The 23,443-nt window shown below is 44.8% G+C and overlaps 1 protein-coding gene across 4 annotated transcripts in view; it reads left to right on the top strand.

Moving 5' to 3' along the window:
* Window positions 1-23,443, top strand: part of LOC116938798 (thyroid hormone receptor beta-A) — a 106,775-nt gene that overhangs the window by 68,971 nt on the left and 14,361 nt on the right. For all 4 annotated transcript variants that reach the window (XM_032946442.2, XM_032946445.2, XM_032946443.2 and 1 more), the window contains exons 3-7: window positions 1,226-1,432; window positions 12,729-12,832; window positions 18,196-18,343; window positions 20,008-20,213; window positions 21,411-21,560. In XM_032946442.2, coding sequence (XP_032802333.1) covers window positions 1,226-1,432; window positions 12,729-12,832; window positions 18,196-18,343; window positions 20,008-20,213; window positions 21,411-21,560 — 815 coding nt within the window. The remainder of the gene's footprint in view (window positions 1-1,225; window positions 1,433-12,728; window positions 12,833-18,195; window positions 18,344-20,007; window positions 20,214-21,410; window positions 21,561-23,443) is intronic.

The following is a 23,443-nucleotide window of genomic DNA, read 5'->3' as shown; positions in this document are numbered from 1 at the left end:
AAGCTATCTAAGGCTTAATTAGTATTAACATTTGCTAGTGTATGCTTGGTGATTTGTTAGGCAGTGAATTATATTCGTGACCTAATTTACAGTTTTATGACCGCTTGCCACTGCATTTACTGGCAATCGCAAAACCTTTAGGCACACATAATACAGATGGGTGAAACTGGCACGAGAGAAGAGCTGGAGGGAAGATTGACATTGCACTCGTGCAATGTCTATACCGACTGACGGACCGTGTTCAAATATGCGTTGTATCTTTGACATGCATCTTCCAGTTCTAAACCACCAACTATGTTAAGACGAGCAGGTTGAATTTCTAAAAGTGTTTATTCCCCCCCCACCCCTCTCCTTTCTGTCCCCTGATGAAAAAAAGAAAAATAAATAACCCAAAGTGCTTTTGAGAGACGGTACATTTAACAGACTGGGAACATTGGTAATTTTACCCCACCCGAAAATTGGTAAAGCCAAATTGTCAAAGGGCGAATTGTGTAATGGCTAATTTAAATAGCCTTTTGTGCTAGTTTTTGCGACATGTGTAATGCACTACTGAAAATGGGTGCAAATTGGCTTCCTCGTAGCCAGGGCAAACAATTCAGTATTCCACATGAGAGTCAAGTTAAGTGCCATTTCTTATCGTGTCTCCCTACACACACAAGAGTGTGCTCTGCTGGTTGACTCCATAACGTCGTTCAGAAGTAAGAGCACCATCTCTCTGCTGGACATGTGCATGTTCACTTTTTAAGCAGGGAGCATACGTGGGTTGCATGTACCAGTTTTTTTATCTTCAATCCCCATTTTATTTATGCCAGTTTGTGCTTTACAGGTGTTACGTGGCGAGGTGAAGAAAATACCTTATTGAATTCTCACCACGTGCATTGCCTATTATTCTGTAAGGAGTCACTTCTTCGGTAGAGTGCGGTGAAATTCCAAGCATCCGCAAATCCTCAAATTTATGACCCTTCCCGCAGTTAGTGGCAACTCCCATAATCAAAAATCCAAACTCCGCAAACATTTAAACACATTTTTGGAGTTGCACGGCTGACTCCCCCTAACACTTGAGTGGCACCGTCAATGGAAATGATTATTTTTTTAAAACAAGGCGGGCTTCAAAGAGATCTGCCCTCCAAAGCTAGCTGACTACTCAGTCCCCAGGCTGCCCACCCCATAATGTAGTTGAGTAATGGCGCGGTGCTGCACTGCCGACTGTCCTTCCCGCTTTCAGGAGCGGTGGCGATGAGTAGCCGCGGCTGCCTGACTCACGCTCCGCCCATCAAGCGCCCGCCCGAGGACGATGACATCGACGACTATGGAGGCTTGGCCAGCTCTTCCCCTTCCTCGTCCGACTACGGCATGGCCTACCAAGGCCAACACAGCCCGTCCTCGTCTTCGTGCGACGCCCCGAAGCGGGACGGCTCCAAAAAACACAAAGGTACGATGCACGGCCCGGCGAGCAGCGAGCGAGAGGCGCCACTTGGATCGACTGCGTTATTTTAAGGCCCGCAACGGGAAGACGCCTTCACATCACTGGGAAATGCCTGGTGGTTGCTGGTTGTAATCGGCAACGTAGATGTCGTACCGTCCAGTTTTCGCGTTCCTCCGTGGTGTTCACACGCTAAAACGCGGTTCTTCCATTCGGCAACGCCTTTCTCACAACGCGGAATACACACCATTATAACGTGGAACACGCAACCTTTCGAATGCGGTTTCTGAGCGGTCGATAATGAACTCGTTTCTTGGGTTGCGTGGCTGAGCGGTGCAGTGATGCGGTACGTGGAATGATAGAGTAACGCAGCGGGCCTACCCTCAGTTATTGGTCCTAACCATCTTACCATGTGTGCGTAGTAGTAGTAGTAGTACATTGTACCTCACTAAACGTTATCATTACATTATTTATGGGGACATTTTTCCGCTTAACGCTTTTTTAAGGAACACATCTATCACGTTAAACGAGGGATGCATTACTGTGCTGAATTGTAACACACCGGTGTGCTGAAGTCGTAATAAATGTTCACGTGGCAACCATAGGCTGCGTTCGGTGGAGGTGGGTGTACGACACATTTGCGTCCACGCGATCTAGCCCACATTTTTGTTCATCACGAATGCATTTTCATCGTTGTGTTCCTTGCACTTAGTGAAGAGACAGAGCTGCGCCATCTTCACAATTATTTTCCACCACGTTTCAAACGGAAAGTCTTGGTACATGTCTCCTGATTTTTTCAGACAAATGTAATAAAGGTCTGGGCTTCTTTTGTTCAAATATGCATGCGGTGGTGATCATAAATGTTTGGCTGCCCTAAGACAGTCATGTGAATTCCACTTTGCTATGCCAAGGGGTAATCAAGTTTCAAGTTGTATTTATTAGGTATAGCCCTGTGAGCCATGTGGCTCTTGAGTTGGGTGCAGCCGCAACAAACATAAATATGAGAACATCTTAAAGCGACGACACGCAACAGAAACATCCTGGATAAACCAGCAAACCTTCCACAAAAAAAACACCGTGTTACAACGCTGCGTGCAAAAATCCCAGTGTGATGCGAGTCAAACTATAACAACCATAAGACAATTTAGATTAAAGTTATCAGGCCAACCCCGCACTTCCGCAAGGAACATGGCTTAACCATATGTTTTCGAAATCGCCAAAATAAAGCTATAAAATACAATGTAACAACAGTAATCATGAGAACTGTGATTCAAATTTAACAATAAACGATATATTTAACATGTACGACCAAACTACATCCCACAAAGAGATGGGCTTAGCCAACACACTCTTCCATCGTGAGGACGGTTCCACCGAGGTAGGTTTGTTAAGTAAAGCCATTGTGAACGGTAAGTGCTCATTTCAGTGTCCTTCCAAATGCCAAACGTATCAATGCATGAACCTGCCTCAGAAAGTCCTAAATCTCTGTGAGATTTAACCTGGCTTCAACTTGACATTGCTATGTATACAGTTGGACATACAGTGAGGGAAAAAGTGTTTGATCCCCTGCTGATTTTGTACGTTTGCCCACTGACAAAGAAATGATCAGTCTATAATTTTAATGGTAGGTTTATTTGAACAGTGAGAGACAGAATAACAGCAAAAAAATCCAGAGAAACGCATGTCAAAAATGTTATGAATTGATTTGTATTTTAATGAGGGAAAAAAGTATTTGACCCCTCTGCAAAACATGACTTAGTACTTGGTGGCAAAACCCTTGTTGGCAATCACAGAGGTCAGACGTTTCTTGTAGTTGGCCACCAGGTTTGCACACATCTCAGGAGGGATTTTGTCCCACTCCTCTTTGCAGATCTTCTCCAAGTCATTAAGGTTTCGAGGCTGACGTTTGGCAACTCGAACCTTCAGCTCCCTCCACAGATTTTACATGGGATTAAGGTCTGGAGACTGGCTAGGCCACTCCAGGACCTTAATGTGCTTCTTCTTGAGCCCCTCCTTTGTTGCCTTGGCCGTGTGTTTTAGGTCATTGTCATGCTGGAATACCCATCCACGACCCATTTTCAATGCCATGGCTGAGGGAAGGAGGTTCTCACCCAAGATTTGACGGTACATGGCCCCGTCCATCGTCCCTTTCATGCGGTGAAGTTGTCCTGTCCCCTTAGCAGAAAAACACCCCCAAAGCATAATGTTTCCACCTCCATGTTTGATGGTGGGGATGGTGTTCTTGGGGTCATAGGCAGCATTCCTCCTCCTCCAAACACGGCGAGTTGAGTTGATGCCAAAGAGCTCCATTTTGGTCTCATCTGACCACAACACTTTGACCCAGTTGTCCTCTGAATCATTCAGATGTTCATTGGCAAACTTCAGATGGGCATGTATATATGCTTTCTTGAGCAGGGGGACCTTGCGGGCGCTGCAGGATTTCAGTCCTTCACGGCGTAGTGTGTTACCAATTGTTTTCTTGGTGACTATGGTCCCAGCTGCCTTGAGGTCATTGACAAGATCCTCCTGTGTAGTTCTGGGCTGATTCATCACCGTTCTCATGATCATTGCAACTCAACGAGGTGAGATCTTGCATGGAGCCCCAGGCCGAGGGAGATTGACAGTTCTTTTGTGGTTCTTCCATTTGCAAATAATCGCACCAACTGTTGTCACCTTCTCACCAAGCTGCTTGGCAATGGTCTTGTAGCCCATTCCAGCCTTGTGTAGGTCTACAAGCTTGTCCCTGACATCCTTGGAGAGCTCTTTGGTCTTGGCCATGGTGGAGAGTTTGGAATCTGGTTGGTTGATTGCTTCTGTGGACAGGTGTCTTTTATACAGGTAACAAGCTGAGATTAGGAGCACTGCCTTTAAGAGTGTGCTCCTAATCTCAGCTCGTTACCTGTATAAAAGACACCTGGGAGCCAGAAATCTTTCTGATTGAGAGGGGGTCAAATACTTATTTCCCTCATTAAAATGCAAATCAATTTATAACATTTTTGACATGCGTTTTTTCTGGATTTTCTTGTTGTTATTCTGTCTCTCACTGTTCAAATAAACCTACCATTAAAATTATAGACTGATCATTTCTTTGTCAGTGGGCAAACGTTCAAAATCAGCAGGGGATTACATTATTTTTTCCCTCACTGTAGCATTGTTACAATTCTGGCTTGGACAGGCCTCCATCCAGCGGTGTATTGATCACGGCCGATGACGATGATGACAATGATGATGACATTCATTTTTTAAGTTAAAAGAGGATATTCTGCCTCGTTAGTACGGATATGAATTGTGCCGGGCACCAGACTGTCCCAGGTACAAGAGCAAAGCCATTACTTTGTTCTGGTGTCCAAAACACAGCTGAAGGTAGCCAGGGTGTCTGGAGATCCAAACTGTACTCTTTTTGATGTGAGTACAGCAACAAGGAGACATCCAATCAGTCCAGAAACTACCGTATCTCGCCATTGGTGGTGAGGCGCTAACTACCTCGCCTGTTATACAGGAGGATGTGGATTCGATCCAGACCCTGGTGCCTGTATATTTTGAGTTAGCATGTTCTCCCCGTGATAAGCCACTAAATTGTTCTCCTCGTGGTCGTGTGGATTTTTTTCCCGGCCCTCCGGTTTTTCCCGCCACATTTCGAAACGTGTGTTTCGAGTATTTGGCTGCTACAAAATTTCCACGTGATAAGCCACCTCGTTGGGCTATCTGAAAAGCTCAGTGGGCCTTGCCTGGTTGAATAAAAATGTATTACTTGACTGTGTTGATCCTGAAATATGGTATTCGAGCATATTAACATCTTTGATTGCTGGGATTTTTTTCCCAGCAGTCATTACGCAGGAGGAAAATGTCATTATTGACCAGTCTCTTCCCTTGGGCCAAGATTAAACAAAACAAACGAAAATTCTGGGAAGGGGGCCTTAAGCGGTAGCCCTGTGGTATTTTGCTTCCGTGGGCCATTCTACAACGCGAAGGGAAGCACTGCTGGGCGAGAGAACCCTGAGGATACTTCGTCTCGTGGCGTGACAACGAGAGCACAACCAGGGTGCAATTTGGATGAAAATCTTCTAATGAGAATTTGACGGTAAATTAATAATTAGCATGTTCATTTCTTTAGTATTTTCATTGGTAATGATAAAAGGAATGCAAATGACGCACAAATCAGGAACACATATTTTTTACAGCCGCCGCAAGCTGCTAATGAGAACGGCATGACTCAAATTGAGCGCACGCCTTTTCAAGAAAAAAAAGTGAAATGGGCAAAAGTCATAAATGCACATTGTGCATGTGCCTATAATTGACTTAAGGAAATTAGGTGACTATATTGTTTACAAATATAAATATGTGTAATGGACATTATTACTGAATGGGGAAGAAGTACCACAATTTCCCCAACAATTTCCAATTACACATTAAAACAGCCCTCTCGTCCAAATATCAGACTGCTGAAAAAACAATTTACAATCTAAAGTGTGCCACAAATGCCACTGTCGCCATACAATAACCACAGCGAATTCTGGTGATCACAAGTCCCGATAACCTGCAGCTGTTGTTGGCATACCAGTCCGTTTCCTTTGAGAAGGTCTGGGATCTATCTCCACCACTCATATGATGGACGAGTTCTCAGTCCTTGAGGACGCTTTTGCTCATTTCCACAATGCTGACTCGAGACTCACAGGTCCCTGACCGAGGGATGCATTTCAACCTTTAAATCGGAGGATTCATATTGGAGTCCACTCAAGGGACAGTTCAAATCCCAAGGTTCATTAATTTCCATTTGCTGGAAACAAATCAATCGCTGTGTCACAAATCTCAACCCCTCGTAGCACGCAACACATGCATAAACCAAAATTACAATTGGACCAATGTATGCAGATACGTATTTTAAGCTTACTTCGCACCGCAGGTAGCCAATTGTGCTAATTGGAGGTGTGGGGGAAGGACAACAAACCATACTCTTTGGTTCTTTCGGTAAAGTCACGTGGGTAGAAAAATAATAATAATAGATCACGACGTTTCGATCGCCACACAAGCACCTGAAGGCGGTTGCTTGTGTGGAGACTCGAGACGTCGTGATCGATTATTATTTTTCTACCTACGTGACTTCACAGAAAGAACCAAAGAGTATTGATTCCTGCAGTCCGAAAGCTTCAAATCAAGACAACAAACTATATACAAAATGACAGAATCTCCCATCAGTAATAATTTCTCAAATCATAAGGTGACAATTTTTTCTTAGATCGAAACGGTGCATATCTGCTGTATGCCTCTATTGTTAAATAATATGTTTGCAGTTTTTACAATGGATATCCAAGTCTAAAATAAAAAAATAAAATAAAAATCTAAATTTGTGGATTGTTGGCACAGCTGGTCTGTGCTAATGCAAAACATAAATAAAAACCATCCCTCCACATTTCCCCGCAGCTCTCCATGAGCACCATCATCCACTATCTATGGATCGCGGTTTTCTGTGCGCTGAGCATTTTCAATCAACTTTCAGAAGCACTCGCGAATTGCCAATAATCCGCAAGGGGAAGATTTCATAATTCTGGCGAATCTCCTGATGAAGCTGGTTGTAAATCATCAGTGAAATGTCATACTGAAATTGTACATGGTGTGTGGGTTTGCCCTCCAACACAGCGGTGTGCTGAAGTAGTAACTAATTGGCACGTTTTGTGCCAGTTAGTTATTATGGTTATTATGAAATGTATCGTGGATTTGCAGAGGGTAATTCAGTCACAGCTGTACATTATGAGTAAAATATATTAGACGAATCATGATTAGACATCCATTTCTTTCTTGTGTTTTATGTACCTAATGGTGATGCGGAATAATGATACAAATCAATAATTAACGCGGGAAAGCCTCAGAGACTTTAGGCTCTTGTTCTGGACGGTGTTCTGTTGGGATGTTTGGCCGAAACCATTTATAATTGTTGGACCACATGGGAAGAAACCGGAGAATTCAGAAAAATACCCCACGCAGGTTACTCCACACATATAATCCTCCAGAGAGTGAATACGGTGAGGACATGCAATCTGGCCGTGACCCACGCCCATTTCTGCGTGACCTTTACCTGGCACCTCACAGCCACACGCCGATAACACCTTTTATGCACGGCTGGTCACGAACCACGCTCAACACTCCATGCATAGGTTCTGAAATCGGCCCCATTGAGGATGATTCAATCACAGCTGGTAATTTTGGCAAAAAAAAAGCCTCACCGAGTCTCATGGCTCTTGTTCAGGATGGTCCCGCCAAGCTTTTACAGAAGCAGAGAGGGTGATGGTTTTATGCGCAGTCCAAATTGATAAGTTTGAGGGTATTTTTTTTCAGCATTGGGATGTTTGGCCAGTGCCAGTTACCTTGTCTTTGTCTCTTAGCTATGCAGACATTTTGGGCAACCACCCTTCTGCGGAGCAGTTAATACGTTTTGCGTCCATATATTTTTTTTATATTCGATGTTCCCTCGTGAAAAACCGTTCACGTATCAAGTCAGAACAGGCCATTTGACAAATTACAGTGTCCAAGTTTGCTCAGGGCCTCGCGATGTTAAGGTGTGATCTTCAACTGTAATGCAGCGTTAATTTAGGGGGGGGGGGGGGTCGGTAACCAAAATAGCAAGAAGAGCCATCTTCTATTTCAGCAACAAACGAAAAAAATCAGTCTTCTTGGTTCTTTCGGTAAAGTCACGTAGAATGGAAATAAAATAATAAAAATAAAACATAATAAAAATAAAACATAATAAAATAATAAAAAAAAAATCAGTATTCCAAGCACTGCAATGCACGCGGCGAACAACGTCACAAAGCCGTCCTTAAAGAGCCGCACGTGGGCTCCGGCCGGAGCCGCAGCTTGCCGACCCCCGACCTCGTCTATATTGCAACCTGTCGAATTTTAGTGTTGGTCCCTGAATGTCATTTCACTAACTGCTGTTTACCATGAACTATTTGTTTATTTCGCCTGGCCACAAATGATAGCTCAACGAAGTGGCTCATCCGTGTGGACATTTCGAGCAGCCAAAATACTCTCAAATGCGCGTTTCGAAATGTGGAGGGGAGACACCGGAGGGCTCAGAAAAAAGATCCACACGACCACGAGGGGAACGGCAAACTCCAAATATACAACAGGCGTTCGGGTTGAGATCGAACCCACAACCTCCTGTATACCAGGCGAGGTAGTTAACATCTCGTTTTTGGGACGGTTGCCCAATTCCTCCCCCCCCCCCGCCGCCGCCCCCTAAATATCAGGTGAGCCAATCGGTGAGCTCAATACATCTTTATGCATATATGTATCCACTTGTAATACTTGGGCTTCCTTGTAGCACTGCAGCAGTCTGTAATGTCATGTATGTATGTTGAACCTCTTTCGCACCGTACGTAGCCAACCGTGCTAATTGGAGGTGCGGGGATCATCGCAGAGTTCATCTTAGTCGCTGTCTTCAAATCGGACTCGCCGAGCTCTCCTCGTCACTGTCGCGCTTTGGCACCCCTCCTTCGTGTGCCCTGTTGCCGTCCATCGTCCCGCTCGATTGTTTCCGACCCGCTCGTGGTTATCGCCGAGTGCAGTAAAAACACTTTTGTTGAGAAAAATTGCGTCATCAACAACATTAACACTGCTGTCGAGTCGGTGCCTCACTCCGCGTGCCCTCGCCACGTCTGAAAGAGGGTCAGTCCCCAAATTGTGTGCGCCCTGCGAGTTTTTCTATTGCACTGGGGTGTCCGTGTGATACATCTGGTGAGGTTTTTTTTTTCAAAATATAATCATGACACCCCCCCCCCATTTCATTGGATTATTTATTAATAAGCTTTAATATCACCCCTGCCTTTTGTTTAACCATCTGAGGTCACAGGGATTCATTATAGTGTTAATGGAATTTATTTAACTGTATCAGGGATCGTTGTGATTTATTTCTTGCTATATGTCCTTTTACAATCTGAGACCCCATTGAGATATATTACAGTCATGTATAATGCATTTTGTTTAAAGTGTGACAACCTTGATGTATTACATCGTGCTGTGCATGAAAAGGCATAACACCATTGCGTTTCACGATCACTTTGTGTTTTTCTATATATGTATGTATGCTGAACTTTTTTGCATCGTACATAGCCTAACCGCGCTAATCACTGTGTTAGGCTAATAAACATGGGTAAACTCCTAGTGTACAGACAGATGTTCTCTGCAAGCCATCTGGCTATCATGAGAGATTCGTTCATGAGGCTATCCACATATACAAACGCAGAGACAATTTCAACCGAGAAGATGGATTCTGGCTTAGCAATCATTGGAAGGATTTGATAAACCATTTCGGGTCTTAATTGATTGTTCACGCTTACGGTGGCTTTCAGACCGCATCCATTATTTTTGTCTCCCCCCTCCTCTTTTCTGAACATAGATGGACTCGTCCATCTGAATAACTGCCAAATCGCTCTCCGTGGTGCTAACAATAAAAAAACGCCACATTTTTCAAATTTTCTTGCTGTGGTTTTCACACCTGATGATGATTGCTTGTTTTGCAGTCGAAACGTCGTGAACATTTTATTGTTTTATATTTTTATTATTTTATTGTTTCCCTTCTACGTGACTTTACCGAAAGAACCAAGAATATGGGTTAACTCCGTTTATGAGCATCTCATTTGGGGATTATTGAGTTTATCTATTTTTTTTGGGGAATGTGGCATTGCAACACCAAGCCCTGAACAGAGAGATGGCTATTTTATTGTCACGCACAGCTATTTTAGTGTACAAATGACTGTGAAAAAACATGGTGTAAATCCGAGGCACAATGGCAACACAAGCAAACAATCATGTCAGAATAATACAATTTAACATTTACATGCTATAACAAGTACATGTTAATACTTTGTGAAGTAAGAGTTTGAATTCAAGCATACTTTCAATATACATGCTAATAGACTGTACACTTGTTTAAAATACAAACTTTATTGCATTACTCGTGAGCGCTTTTCCCAGTCTGAATTTGTCTCAGAGGAAAAATGTAAAAATTCAGGTAATTCGATATCACAACGGAATCCACGCAAACATATGACAAGGAATTGAGTACAATTTCTGAGCAATTAAATGACATGACTTTGAGTGCATTAGAGCTATTACATAGATGACAGAATCATCTCCACAGTCGTGCCTCAATGTGGGAAAGTCACAGCCTTAGGGCTGTTACATGAAAATAAGATTTCAGAGCTAATCGTATTGAGGCCACTGTCTGAAAGGCACGGTGATTTTAGAGCAGAACACATAAGTGAGGGTATTGCATAGAGTAAAAACTCTTATGAATACTGGCACCTATACAAAGGTTTACTACGTCTAACTTACTCAAAGGCATACTAATTCTGCAACCTATACAAAGCTATACTTATTCTGTAACCTATACAAAGCTATACTTATTCTGTAACCTATACAAAAGTATACTAACCCATACAAAGGTATACTAATCCTGCAACCTATACAAATTCTGTAACCTATGATTCGTGGGATCGTGGTCAAAATTGCATCGTAGTGATACAAGAAATGAACTCGGGACACCTTTTCGGATGGGGCCCTACATTTTACGACATTTTCGTCAATTTCATTGTTGAACATTTGGCGTGTGAGAGGAAACGTTATGAAACACCGTAATTGACGTTTTTATGTTTCCAGCCTTGAGGGTGTAAAGACAAGTGAAATGTATCAAAGGATAAAGCTCAGTGTGATGACGGCTTGCGTGAATTGTGGCAACGGAATGGCTGCAATTGAGACAAAATATATCCCCTCGACGTAGGAATCTGGCCAAAAAAGCCGCAACAAAAGTGAATTCTGTTTACTTCACGGCTCCGTAAATATCTTTGTCACCCATCCCATGCACATTTCAATGGATTGTTCCCGCACTCAAAGCACATGTACACAAATTCCTCCTCACCTGCCACCCAGAATGGTACTCTTTTACAAGTGATGCTGGCTCGATTTCAATGATCAACTTGGTCTACCACTCACATCGTCGTCAACGTGTTTGTGATGAAGATGATGATGGCATTCCGTACACGATGAACGTAATCGCTATATTTGAGAAAAAGAGTTGCACTGTGTGAAGAAGTTATAGGAGAGCAGTATTTATATGATATATGAGGGAAAAGAAAGATATAGTACTTAAGAGAGAGTTGTACACAGAGATAAAAGCACATTGGCACTGTACTTGCTCGATCCTGAATATAGGTTTCTCCCCTAAACCCCCTCCCATGACCTCAATCCCTGTGACCTCTACCCCATGACCTCCATGCCGTGACCTTCACCCTATGACCTTAACCCCTATGACCCCACCTTGTGACCTACACACCCCCCCATGACCTCCACTTCCATGACTTTCACCCTATGACCTCCACCTCATTACACTACTTGACTGTAAAAGGTGACATACTTAACAAGTTAATTAGGAACTATTTCACTCAGTGGTGTGACATGACTAACATTGTTAAATTTAGTTTCGTTAAAAAAATATTTACAAACCGTCTGTGCATATTTGGCCCATCTGCCGTAACTTGTACTGGTTTGACCTCCATGATTCACAATTGTTTACGAAAGTGTACGTTGCCGCATCTGTACCTAACCTTTCTGGTACCTCTTGCTGTGACCTTGGCACAATTTTTTGTTATCGATTTGCATGTGTTTTGTTTACGGCTGTTAAACTCCTCGTTTGTTAGTTGCACAATATTCCTTGAGGACCATGTTACTCACTCTCTGCAATATTCATGTTTTCGTCTTTTGTCTTTTGTTATTGTGTTCACACACACCAAAGATCTCCCGTGTAAAATAGCCGGGCCACACGGAAACCACAGGAGTCCAGGCATTTTTTACATCTAAATAAAAAAAACTGAATTCTTTAGAACTGCTTTTCGTGTTTAGTTTGTTGTCCTTAACCCGCACCTCCGATTTAGCACGGTTGGCTGCATACGATGCGAAAGACGTTCAACATACATACATACAAATTGGATAATCCGTGTAAGAAATAAAATAAACTGAATGTAATGTTACATTTCACAAGAACATCTATAAACATGTTTGTCTAATACTATATACCCTGTAGACATTTTAAACATTTGATTAAAAGTCATTGTAGCCATGGAGAGACTAACCTTAGCAGTTGGATTGTGGAATTTCCATCACTGATCGAGGGCTGCCAATGGAGATAACATAACTGTCCCACACAGGATGGAGGCGCTGACATTTGGAACGTTGCCGTGTTAAGCTTTGAAGATGACTTGCAACAATGCAATATCGGTACATCGGAAATCAAATTACCTCTCGCTTGCAGGTGCCTATATGCCCAGCTACCTGGACAAGAATGAGCCCTGTGTGGTATGCGGGGACAAGGCAACTGGCTACCACTACCGGTGCATCACCTGCGAAGGATGCAAGGTTTGTCGCGTGCCCACACAGCCGAACGGGAGAGATCTGCGTGACCGGGTTGTTGTGTATGTGCGTACCTACGTATGTTGTATTTCTTTCGCGCCGTACGTAGCCAACTGTGCCAATCGGAGGGGTTAGCCAAACCACACCTTGTGCGGTGATATGGTCAGGGCAGCCTTATTGGGGTCTCCAACCCGTGGATCTGGAACTGGTAACCCGGTGGCAGACGTTTGGGACCCGTCATTGAGTCCGTGCCAGTTTTGCAACAGACTTTTAAAACGGCGTTGTTATTCCAAAGAGCTTACCGAGTGTGTGATAAGCTCGGCGTATTCGTGATGGACTGGAAGTATGAAGAGGGCACGATAACAAGTGTTCAGACTTACGAGTGCACCATGATAAAACATACTAAACGTTCGTAAATAACAACTTGCTTAAAATAAAAAAAATTAATATGTGCATGTACATTTGTATGTGTGTGTTTGCATGTCTGCAAGTGTGTACGTGTGTGCCTGTGTATATGTGGGGAGCAGGGGCGGAGCCAGGATTTTGACTTTGGGGGGGCTGACTTCAATATTCTGAGATATCCAGTGTATGTTTTCCAATGGGTGCCACAAATGTATAAAACACATTTAATTGGATTTGAACGCGGAGTTTATTAATAGGTCGGAGCCGCTGATGTGGCTAATAAGTTCGATAAGTTCGAAAGGCTGCCGCTCAAGCAGCCTGCAGGGCAGCACAAGGTGGCAGCCTGCAGGGCAGCACACAAGGTGGCAGCCTGCAGGGCAGCACACGAGGTGGCAGCCTGCAGAATTTTGCAGCAGCCGGATATCCGGTTATCCCGATTACCGACTTTCCCAGAATTTCAGGGGGGGGCTGAGCCCCCCTCAGCCCCCCCTGTGGCTCCGCCCCTGGTGGGGAGTGGTAGTGCAACGGTTGGTGTGCTGCACTACTAGCCCGAGTTTGGTTCCTGCTCACGGCCAACTCCGGTGACGATTATCTGAATCAGTTATGGGCCTCCCCTAGGTCGACTCTGCCTGAAATGGGTACCCGGTGCGGTGTGTAGTAAACATCGCCGCAGGGGAGACAAATGCGGCCTGGCATGGTGCTGGACACCCATCCCTTCGTGTACGATGCGGCCTTTATAGATGCTCGCTAACAGCACTTGCCCCAACAGTCTGATAAGGCTATAAGGGGGGTGGGGGTGGGAGCATTGTCTTTTTGTATATATGGGCTATGCATGAAATTATTGATGTAATACAGACATGTATGTAGAGCAAACCCTTCATATATTTTTGGGAATACTTTCCTGGAGAACTTGCGCGAATATTAAATCCGCGAATATTAATACTCAAAGCTTGAGGAAAAAGAGTATCCGGGGGGGGGGGGCATAAACATACATTGCGTTTAAACATGAACGTGTCAACGGTGTGTATGTATTAATGAATACATATATTGTAATGTAGCATTGTGTTATTCAGCTGAGATTTGAGAGTGATGAACGTAAGCACATTTTGAACGTGCAAATATGAATACATTCACGTCATAGAGTATACGTAATTCCACGGTTGGCTACGTACGGCGCGAAATAAGTTCAACGAACACGAATGCACAGAGGGAAAAAGCACTCGTCTGTAAACGGTGCGCCCGGGAAAAGTCGCTCCGAACACCTCGGCCCACTTTCTTGCCGGGTAGTCAGCAGCGAGCCGTTTAAAAATACAACCCCGCAAATTTCAAAATAGCACTGCAATAAGTTTGCCGCGAGTACGTGAAACGGCGACGAGCAAAAACAAATCAACAAAAAAAAAACCCCCCACGAGCATTAAAGGTTTTAGCTGTATTGTTGGGGCGCGAAAACGGTTCGGGTTCCAATAACGCGGGGAGTTTGGGGGGGGATGTTGGGGTTCTCCAACCTTAAACGAATCGGGGGGGGAAACGCCGTGCGTGTGCAGATGCCATGCTTGCTCGAGGGCGCCACCTATTGGATGAACTTTAAACGTTTTATTTTACCAGGAAAGGCCCACTCGAGCTATGTAGAGACAGCGCGCCTGTTCAGAAGCGACCTGGCCACAAATGATAGCTCATGCGGAAATGCGTAGCGGCCGAATACTTTTAGGTGCGCGTTGATTCTAAATGTGGAGGGGAAAAACCGGAGGACCCGGAGAAAAATCCACGTGGCCACGGGGAGAGAGAGAGAGAGAGAGACGCGCAAACTCCAAATATAGAGCAGCAGGCGTTGTCAGGGTCGGGATCGAACCCACAAGCTCCTGCATTCCAGACGGGCGAGTTAACATTTCTACACCGCAGCACCCTTAAACGGTTTATCTCCCTCCTACCCTCTGATCTTGACATTTAGGAAACCTTAGTGCCCCAACTCATGTCCTCACTTGGGGTAAATATCACCTGCTGTATCTATTTTACTTTGTTGGTTGGGATAAAACATATATAGAGTAAAACCTTGGATTGCGAGCATGATTTGTTCCAGAAACGTGTTTGTGGTAATCCAAAGCACTCGTATATCAAAGCACTCGTAAATCAGTTGTGATCACGTGACGCTCGGCGAGACAAAGCGCGTATACGTACCACTCGTATTGCAAGACCCTCGCTCGCTTATCAAATTAATATTTATTTACATTTTTCGCTCGTCTTGCAAAACACTCGAAGACCAAGGTGTTTCCTTTTTGGGAGTTTACTTTGACCTATACATCTCATTGATATATGCCGCTCTCCGTCAGATCTTCTGATCGACTCGGTTAAAACAGTGTCATAAGTTAAAATATAAGTCCTCTTTTGAGAAAGCGGAGGTGGAGTCCATCAGGGGAAAGTTCATGGCGTGGCAGGGTGACAAAGCCAGCGCTGTGCCGAGTCCACCTTTGTCTTCTTTAGTGCGATGTACTTTCACACTGCACCATGTTCTTATTATAGGCCAAGTGATACTCGGGAAGGCTCATGCCAGACATAGATAAAATTAACTGTCACGTGCACAGATGCGTGTGCAGGAGCAGCTTGTATTCAGTGTGTCCCATAATAGCTGTGCAGTTAGTGTAAATCGTGTTCATGCGCTATCATGGAAACGTGCCCCCAATAAAGAGTTTATGCCAGAAACTGCAATGCACTTAATTACCGCGCAGTAACTAATATACGTGTAACGATTCGTCGATTAATCAATTGAAATTAATTCTCATGGTCAAGATGCACCCGTCGAATATTTAGATGTGAGAATCGTTTTTTTTACCATTTATGCAAATCGGAGTGCAGAATATGCTTAGGTTGAATTCAGGATTACAAAAGCAACGAAAACTAAACAAGCAAGAGAGAGAAAGAGAAAAGCTATACAAAAATACTGTAACGATGATATGTAAACAAGAGGGATTCTTGGATTGAACCCTGACCCTGGATCATTGTACGCATTGACGGTACAACAGTGCAGCACAACACACCGGTTCTCATAAAAGTTAAACGCACCCCGTAAGTCTTTCCGACCGGGGTTGCAGATGGCGGGGAAATACCGCACACCGGTATACCGCTAATATGTTCAAATCATCAAATCAATGAGAGGAGAAGTAAATGGTTGTTAGGAATCATGGTGATTCGAGGGACCCCCCCGCCCCCAGTTGTATCTCTTGCCCTGTGTTTTACGAGATGTTAAGCATGCCGCACGCGCTCTCTTTGAGAAGCAGCACCGCTGAAGCGCGCACAGTCCTGGGAAGTACGTTCATCGTTTCACGCGAACTTTACTTTACAGAGATCTTGGTAAAGCCGCATTTTCGTGGGAAACGAGACCACCGCAAAAAAAAATAGCGATCTGGTGTTATGAGCAATGCCAAACTGAACATGACGTTACTTCATTACTGTTCATGAAAGCCACACAATCCATTTCGCAGCCTCTCCTCCACACCCGACCTGTTTGGTTCAGTGTTTACCGTTCGAGAATTTGCGGTCCCCCAAAAATGTGGTCTCCGCTGGCTGTCGCCCGACATCAGCAGTGTGACTAACGACGCGTCGATGAATCCATCGATGGTTATAAAGCGCACGATACGTGGATCGAGTTGCGTGTGTAACAATCTGCGGCTATCTCTTTTGTATGTTGCCGCCCCGCACTCCCCAGCCACCAGAGTCCGCTACGATGACCGCAACATTAAAAGAGGATTGATTGTTGAATTGAATTGCCGGGAGGTGGTGGGGCGAGGTTGGAATTGCTGCCCCGCCGCCCCCCCCCCCCCCCCCGATACTCATCAGTGGTTTGGTCACATGACCGGCATTCGTGCTTGAGAAGTGCAGTCTGTTGAAATGTTTCATCGCAGAAAAATTGAAACCAACACGAAGTTGTTATGGGCGGCATAATAATTTTATACATTAAGGGCAATTTGCCTTGTTTGGTCTATGTTGGGCTTGAACAAAAGAACAAAAATTAACCTTGGCCTTTGAATATATGTGCATGCAGAGGATGCTCATATTATCGGTCAACTTGGAAGTTCATAATATATCACGTGGCAAGGAATATGTATGTTGAACTTATTTCGCACCGTACGTAGCCAACCGTGCTAATCTACAATATGCTATGGATGTGATCAGGAGAAGGAAGTCGTGATAGATGGGACATGACTTAACACTCGAGCAGCAGGTTGTGAAGACTGTAATTGCGGGCTTGCCACCGAAGGGAACACCAAAAGCCAGATTGTGGGATACTATAAGAGTAAACTTTGTTTGTATGCATGTTGAACTTCTTTGAGCACCGTATGTGGCCAACCGTGCTAATCGGAGGTCAGCTGTCACTTTAACAACTGCAGTACCTGGCTGAAGGAAAAAAGTGAGAGTGAGGTGTGGAGCCATGGACAGCATTGGCCAAGGTGACCTCTTGACCTTGATTAAAGGCAAGACCTTTACAAGGTTACCCACATCTTTTGCCCCAATTCACTTAATGCCTTAATTTCTGCTGTGCAATCACTGCGACCATTTTTGCGGCATTAGTTAATTAGGCTGAAGTGATGGTGCCAATAGGAGGTGATCTGGAGATGTAAGTGCTTTACGGATTTGCGTACCAATATACATCGAAGTGAATGTGACCAAAAAACCATCATGATGACGCACACATACGACAAAGCCTTTCCATGAAAAATGACCAGAGGGGTTCGCGCCTGAACAATATGGGAAGCAAATATACCCTTATTGTTGTCGTCGTTTGGGTTTCATTGCTAAAAACCCATGAGTTGGCTAGCACAATCGATGGTTTTGCCAAAACCCGTCACTGCGGTACTTCATCAAGGTCGCGTAAGCGGTACCCGCGTGGGGTACCGTGGACGAATGCTGCGGCAACTTTGCATAGGGAGTGCAAAACATTTTCCAAGAACCCAGGCCGTGCGCTTTTATTGCAGGGATTCTTCAGGCGCACCATCCAGAAGAACCTGCACCCATCGTATGCATGCAAGTACGAGGGCAGCTGCATCATCGACCGGATCACGCGGAACCAGTGCCAAGAGTGCCGCTACCAGAAGTGCATCGCTGTGGGCATGGCCTCTGACCGTACGTTACATCCACGCGTCCGCCGACATGCACTCGTTGTCATACAACGTACGCACGCATGTACCTATGTTGAAACCTCTTTCGCACCGTACGTAGCCAACCGTGCTAATCGGAGGTGCGGGGGAAGGACGGACGGCAAAACTGAACGCAAAAAGCAGTTGCAAAGTTTTCAGATTATATTTCAAAATGGTTTCCTAATATCGGAAGGATGTGCTTTCCAGATGGCCGCAGAAGCGCATGTGAAAGCGTGCGATGCAGTGGTCGTCTTTGTTAGATGGCTCGCCAAAAGCCGCTGCGAGGATGACACAGTGCATTCCTGGAAACAAAGTCGCACATGGAGTGGCCGTAAATCGGACCCTATTTTTCCCATGGACAGTTAAAACGTCACTTACCGGTGTGTTTTTCCTTTCATAAGCCATGTTTAACAGGGTTTAATAGATGCTATCGTTTTTTTGGGGGGGGAGTTAGGTCGCGTAAATATATAAATGTGTCGTTAAACCCGCCACCACCCGACACAGCCAATTAGTAAGGTTTGTCACGTAAACAGAGCGTGCCAATTTGTCACGAGTACAGCACTAACCGGTGTGTTTTAGAGCAAATCCACAATATTTACAATCTGAGTACAACGTTTCGCCATTAATTACAACTAGCATCATCAGGGGGACAGCCAGATTTGTAGATAAATCCTCCTGTTTCGTTTCTTAAATAGAGGGATAGATGTGATGACGTCACTTGTGAGCCCTTCACTTGCGAATAGGTTTAGTAGTTAAGAAACAAAACAAAAAAACACTTTAGAATAACAAAAGAGCTCCATGCCAAGTCACATCGGAAACCAGACCGACTGTTCAAACGTGTTCGGAGTCGTATCGGAAGATGCATCGTAAATCAAGTTTCTGCATTGTTGATCAATTAATGGTGGCGTTATATAAATGTCGGAAATGCGGATCGCCGTAAATCGGACTGCCGTAAATTGCAGACCGCCTGTATTTGATATTTATGGTTTAATAATGTTCCCTCTCTTCTGGCTTATAAGGTGACCACTGTTTACTTTATTATAAAGTGGTGCCCATTCCATGTATGTTGAACTTCTTTTGCACCGTGCTAATCGGAGGTGCGGGAAAGGACAACAAGATAAAATCCCTACAGCGATAAACGGCTGAATATTATTACGACCCCCACTTAAACTCCACAACCTTACGGTTTTAAGCTCCACCTTGTCAGATTACGATTCTGTACGGCAGCTCCAATGTTGATAAAGAACGTGAAACCCAATAGCTGTAGACAGCACCTGAGCACCGCCCTACAGAATGTATTTGTTTCGGTGTCGGCGGCGAGAATTGTCTCAGAATAGCAATTCTTTCAGTGCTGCTTTTGTAAATTGTAAACAAATAAAAAAAAACCACACAAAGCCATAAAATTGGTCATTTGTGCCAGGAGGGTGCGAAAGGCTCGCGATGAATGTGCTCGTCACGTCGTGCCCTAATGCTTACGTCCACAGCGGGGTCACTCATCCACTTGTTTCAACTTGACAGCCGAGGACGATAAGAGTGCAACGCTTCTGCGTCCGTGTTATCGGCACGCGGGGCGCGCGTAAGCAGACGTCCCCCCGTTGCCCCGCATCTCCGCGATGTTTAACCCGCGGCCGCGTCTCCCGGCGGCGGCAGTGGTGCTGGACGACAGCAAGCGCCTGGCCAAGCGGCGTCTGATCGAGGAGAACCGGCAGCGGCGCAAGCAGGACGAGAAGCGGCGCAACGTCATCGAGCGACCGGGGCCCAGCGACAAGGAGTGGGAGCTGATTCAGCTCGTCACGGCCGCCCACTGCACCACCAACGCCCAGGGGAGCCAGTGGAAGGAGCACAGGCGATTCCTGGTCAGCAACTGCCTCGGGCCGCGCCGACGGCGTTACCCTCGCGCCGTAGCCGGACGGTGCACTCCAGGAACGCCACCGGGGCGGCGCGCGTGCTGCTGCTGCTCGGCGCAGTCACGTTCACGTTTTTTGGGAAAGTTGGAAGTGCGCTCGCACTCGAGTGCGTCAACGGGGGCAGCGCTGTTGTCCTGGTGGCCCTTGACTCTCCAACACACCGGTGGGCTGAAGTAGTAACGACGTTTTGGCACGTTTTGTTTACGTGACGAGCCTTACCAGTTGGTTGTGTCGGATTGTGGCGAGTTTAAGGACACAGTGATACTTGCGCGATCCAACCCAAAAAAAAAACCTTCGTTACGAATAATAGTGGTCGCAAAAGCCTACGTGCCAAAAGGGGGCCATCCTTTTACCATTTTTCCAGCTTAAAAAAAAACAAAAACCTGATGACATTTTAGAAGTTCAACACATATTCGTACACGTGTGGTTGTCGACACACACGTTTGACAGGCACTGCTTTGTCCTCTAGGGATGCGAGCTTTGCTAGAGCAGCGCTCTCAGCGGCCGTGCGTTGGTGTTTTGAAAGGGTCTGTCGCCTTATTTGCCTGCCTCCAGAACGCTGCTATGACTGGTTCACAATGTACGGAACCTTCCGATAGCTGCCGAAGATAAGTAAAAATTTTTTCCGTGATCCAAGGTACACTTGAAGATATTAAAGCCCCCAGTCAACCTCCCACTGCTCCCTCGCAGTGGGAGGTTGCTCATTCTCCTCTGCTGGCCACATGGTCTGGAACTGCTTTTCCCCCTTGTTCAAGTCGAGGCTCAAGACTTTACTTTCTTCCTTTACCAATAACTGACTCCTCTTGTCTGTAAAATAAATATGGCCACAGTTTTTGTACACGATATTCAGATGTGATCACATTTCGTGACTATTTAACCTACTATAAAACCTACTCTTTAGTAATGAAAGTTTAAGGGTGTAGTCATTGCACACCTGGATTTAATTATCGTGCGTAACATTTCTTCTTGCTGAAAATAATCGCGACACGTTCAGGGACCATCGGTTAAGGAAAATATCAGCCCATGTCTAAAACGTGCCGCGTATTTTTTTCAGTGGGAAAAATGCCCCCCCGCATCGTCAGCAAAGTGGGGATGGTCTACTGATACGCGTGTTGGTTGTTGTCGTCTGTGTACGTGCACCGTCAGTCTGAGGATATTGGCCAGGAGTCCGTGCTGTCCAGCCTGGATGGGGATGATAAGGTGGACCTCCAGGCCTTTACCCACTTCACAGCCATCATCACTCCGTCCATCACCCGGGTTGTTGACTTTGCCAAGAAGCTGCCCATGTTTACCGAGGTCAGCTGATGGTCCGGAGGACTGCAACTTCTTACAGCGTTGTTATTTATTACATTGCTGTGGTGTTTCTTATTATATTATATATGCATATATACACAAAGGCAAAGACGTACAGACAAAACAGGCCCATACGTACAATTAAATACACACAGACCACACACAGATACACATACACAGATTGCACACAGTCTGAACATAGACGTGCATAAATGAATGCACGCCAACATACAGACACTGACTACACACAGACCACACACACAAACGATGCACACGGACACAGAACATGCACACTACTTTACTCTTTTAAACAGACACGATAGAGGTGGAACACAACGCAAATGTATGTAATTGTGTTGTAAGATCGTTTGGTTTTATTTACTTATATTTTTCTTATTTTATACCTTGTTTATTAACTCTTGCTGCCCTGTCTGTCTGCTGACCGAGTCACCCTTGGAAAAGAGCTGTATAGCTCAATGGGTAATTTACTCGGATAATAAACTTCTGATTCTTATAATGTACACCCAAAACACACTTAGAACAATCTTTTATCGTTTTCTTTTTCCTTCTGTGGGCTTCCCCATGAGCGCTGACACCTTTGTGGCCTAGTTTATGTGCCCAGGGCAAGCCTGGCAAGGCATACGGGTGAGATGGGTTTAGAGATAGGCCCACAGAATAACGGAAAATTATCGGACCTTTAACAATTTGCAAATCCTAATTCTCAGTGCCCATTCGGTTCGCAGAAACTACGACGTGGGGAGGGGGGCGGAAATCTGAAACGTTGGACGTTTTAAAGGATTTTACGTGGCTAGAATGTTCTATAATCCACGAAAGTTTCCCCAATCTAGTGGATAATTCGTCCTATAATTGACGAGACACTGGAAATTGAGATTTTTTTTTTACTGCAGCGGTGTATAAAGTGTTGCTGGCTTCTTGAAAAGATTTATGTTTGCATCACAGAAATGCTTCAAAGCCGTCTCTGTTTCTCCGAGATAGAGAGATGGAGATACAAATAGAGAGAGAGATTGAGATGCAGAGAGACAGAGATACAGCGAGTAACGGAGATTCAGGCAGAGATGGTTAATGCAGGGAGACAAATGGAAATGGAGAGAGAAATGGAGATGGGGAGACGGAGAGACGAATGTAGAGAGACAATTGGAGATGCAGAGACAACCAAGAAGCAGATTGACAGATATGCGGTTGAGGATAAAAAAAAGCTTGGATAATTAGTTTTTAAAAATGATAAAATACTGAACTGCAGAGCCATATGGTAGATTTCCGACATGGCAACTCCTACAATGCGTAAATGTTCTGCAGGTTAATAAGAGAGTGGTTCGTCACATGCTCTCGTTTCTCCTTTAACCTGCACATTTTCACGGATCCTTGAGAGTCGCGCAGCCGCGTGTATTCTTGGAGTAATATCACAGTGTGCCACATGTTACATGGTTCGCTACACTCGTGCCCAACATCGCCACCGATTTTTGGAGTTCTACTATGAGCATTAATTTGAAATGCACATTACTTGCGTGGGTGACGTCATCTGTTGTTGGCTGAAATACCAGTTTAGTGATTGGCCAACAGCAGGCTGCTCGTTAACACAGAGCCTAGTGTCGACGAATCCTATTATGGACCAATCAGAATCTTTATTTAGACTGCCGGAGGAATCCGATGAGCTATGAAGCTCTTTCTTTTTTTAGAGATGTCCAGTATGGGTGGGTCAGCAAGTTACAACGGCGAACAATACAAAAAACGATAGTGCAAATATATAAAATGGTAAATCAATAATTATCCCAATATACAAGTACGATTTATCAACATTGGACAAGGCGGCAAAAACAACAACAACAAAAACACAGTCCCAGACCACACCAAAATAACACCACACA

This window comes from Petromyzon marinus, chromosome 4 (assembly GCF_048934315.1).
Source record: "Petromyzon marinus isolate PM22_M1 ecotype Great Lakes invasive population chromosome 4, UKy_Petmar_22M1.pri1.0, whole genome shotgun sequence".
Taxonomy (NCBI): domain Eukaryota; kingdom Metazoa; phylum Chordata; class Hyperoartia; order Petromyzontiformes; family Petromyzontidae; genus Petromyzon; species Petromyzon marinus.
Note: the sequence above shows the minus strand (reverse complement) of the source record. Positions and strands in the feature narration are given on the sequence as shown.